The sequence below is a fragment of the Impatiens glandulifera genome, chromosome 1 (assembly GCF_907164915.1).
Source record: "Impatiens glandulifera chromosome 1, dImpGla2.1, whole genome shotgun sequence".
NCBI classification, from domain to species: Eukaryota; Viridiplantae; Streptophyta; class Magnoliopsida; order Ericales; family Balsaminaceae; genus Impatiens; species Impatiens glandulifera.
This window is the reverse complement of record NC_061862.1, coordinates 94,011,941-94,014,886: the sequence shown is the minus strand read 5'-3', so window position 1 is coordinate 94,014,886 and position 2,946 is coordinate 94,011,941. Positions and strand designations below refer to the sequence as shown.

The 2,946-nt window shown below is 32.3% G+C and overlaps 1 protein-coding gene across 1 annotated transcript; it reads right to left on the bottom strand.

The window, feature by feature from the left end:
• Positions 1-484: 484 nt before the first annotated feature.
• LOC124936610 (zingipain-2-like) lies at positions 485-2,235 on the bottom strand. Its single transcript, XM_047477127.1, has 4 exons — positions 1,758-2,235; positions 1,063-1,298; positions 813-953; positions 485-715 (listed from the first exon to the last, which is right to left on the bottom strand). Exons 1-4 carry the CDS (start codon positions 2,233-2,235, stop codon positions 485-487), a joined length of 1,086 nt encoding a protein of 361 aa, XP_047333083.1.
• Between the last annotated feature and the right edge of the window lie 711 nt (positions 2,236-2,946).

Sequence of the window (2,946 nt, the reverse complement as noted above, 5' to 3'; positions counted from 1 at the left end):
TCCAGCCTGATAAATTCGCGTAGGCGGGAAAGTCATTAATGGTCCACAACAACGTCATTCGCATGTTAAAGTATTGCGAGGTGTGTGCATCAAACGTTTTCACACCATAATTTTACTTTTGTATACTCATGGTTTTTTAAGTAGTATGAGAGTTTTATTATATGTTGATTGTTAGGTACAGTTATATGTTTTTCACGGGACATTCTTTTTAGCTGACCATTCTGTTCGAAGTTCCACTAATTCTCGCAAGTTTAGAATATAGAATATATATTTTTTTTAAATGCATTTCAACTCCAATAAAACTTTAAAGTACTGGTCATCATTTATTATTTATTATTATTTTTAAATATAACAATTCATTATTTCATTAATGAAACATGATTTGTTAAATAGACAACAATATTATATCAAACAACATAGGGCACCATCCATTCCCCATAACCTTATTTTAACTTGGAAGACATCATTACTAGTTTTTAATTCATCAGATGAAGGTTGCATTTTCAGTCTTGACGGGATAAGAAGCGAGCATAGCTATACCGCATTTTCCCTTTCTTGAAAAGACGTTTCGCTTCAACCTAACATATCCTTCTTCACCCCAATTCTCTCCCCACGAATTTCGAACGATCCAATAATCAACTCCATGCTCACTTCCATACCCCACCGCCGCCACCGCATGGTCCAAGGCGGTTCCACAATTGCCCGTGAAAATACCCTTTAATATACCAAAAGAATCACAAAATAGACTCTTTTAAATCTCAAAAATCACAAAAACAATTAGTAAACCTTTTCAATTGTGACTAGCTACTTACCGACTCATAAAGTCTAAATTCCCTTCCATAAGCTTCAATGGCGACGCTGATTGGCTGATGTGCGACCGCTTTTTTCAAAGCATATTCGTTGTTGGCAGGCACGAATTCGTAACTGTCTATGCTCACCATCTTCTTATTCAACTGCGCGCAATCATTCGATCAATCAACAAACATATGTAAATTAATTAAGGAACACCAAAGGCAGGCATGCATGGATGCATGCACGCACGCACACAAGAGCGATACTAACTTTAGTGGTATTGCATACGCCATCAGCGACGAGATAAGGATAATCTGACTCGGTGTCTATACCACCGTTGCTAGTAATGAATTTGAAAGCACGTTCCATTCGTCCGCCTTTGCAGCCCTTGTTGAGAGCTCGGTCGCAGTCGATAAGTTCTTGTTCGGATAAATCAATAAGCTCTCCCGTCACTATCTTGTTGATTCCTTCCACCGCCGCAACCGCCGAGAAAGCCCAACAACTTCCTGATATTAAACAAAAACACACACAAAGTAGATCACAAAATTTGTAGACGAGAAAAAAAAAATAATCTAAAAACAAGATAGAGGTATATCATGAGTCCTCCATTTTTTTTTTAAATTTCAAGAAAGGATGTTTTTGTAACGTCTTTATTTATAAAAATACATCAAAAACTCAAAAGATTAAAACTTAAAAAAATAAAGTAATTGTCATAAGTCTATAGACTTACAATTCATGAAATATAAACTTTAATAAAATATGAAATAAATTGTATCTAGCTAGCCTTAAATTAATTTGGAAACGTTAATTTATCATCATTTATAATTAGACACAAATATTGTTTTATTAGAAAGAGTTTATTTTGCTTCTTCAAAACTACATAAAAAAAAAATAAAAAAAAAAGTTAATTTTACTTTCTCTTACACAAAACTTTAACCAAAAGTTGATTAATTTAGAAACCTTACCGCATTCTCCCTGGTCCTTAATTGGTCCAACAGCGCCTTCCTTCCTCCAGTCAACCGACTCCGGCAGATTTTCACCGGAGGAGGCGGCATACCTTTGGCTGGCAAGCTTTGACTGAACAAATTGGTCACGGGCATCATATTTCATGCCAAGGTAGTATGATTGGTACTCTTCGTCGGTTAGATCGGCAAACATGTTCAATCCAACCTTGTAGGTTCGTTCCTCCGAGTTATGAACATCTACAAAGAGCAAATTATCTTTAAAAATATTGAAGCGCTTTTCGGATTCCTCAATCCCATTGTAAGCTTTTCCATGTTTTGTCATCCATGTTTTGTAAATATTCATAATTTCTTCGTCGCTCCGGGATTTTGAGGGGTGCTTGTTGTCATACTCCATGATTGACATGTCCGCCATCACGAGGCTAAGGGTGGCCAAGAAAAAGAGGAGGAGGATGGTGGTGGTGGTCGCCGGAGTGGTCATGTTTAAATGGTGTACTGAGTAAAGAGAAAACTAGATAGTGTTTGTTGTTTTGATGGTTGAAAATGAGGATTAATTTATAGGTGAATATATGTGTTATTTAAATGCTTAAGCAAATATTTTATTCAATCATTATTATTATTGTATCTTGTTCTTGAATTCTCTATTTATATTAATTAAGACTTTGTATTTCTAATTAGATCTATTTAGAAACCTTTAGAGCTTGTTTGTTTGATCTTGTTTTGTTTTTTAAGATTCTTTTTAAAAAGATTGTTTAATAAAAAAAATGTTATTTGAATTGTAATTGGTTTAATCACGTCGTTTTAGATTTAAATTTTTTTAATTAATAAAGATAAAGCAAAAATATTTTTATTTGATTAAAAGAATAATTAACTTGATGTTAAAGATATGTTAAAAAAAGAATTTATAAGAAAAATAATAAAAAAATCATAAACATCCCAGAATAAAAAGCTTTTATTGTATTTTATGATTATAGAGGATATATTAGAATTAGTTAAAAATTATATATGAATTTGAGTGACACTAAATTTAGCTTCATTTTAATATTTTAATGAAACATTTTACATAAAAAAAATTGTTTTCAGATGAAACTATGTTTATTATTTTTAATTTAGATAAATAAGCATGAATAAAATTTTGAATATATATGTCTCTAATAAAATATAATTTTCAAACATGTAATGTATCTATCTG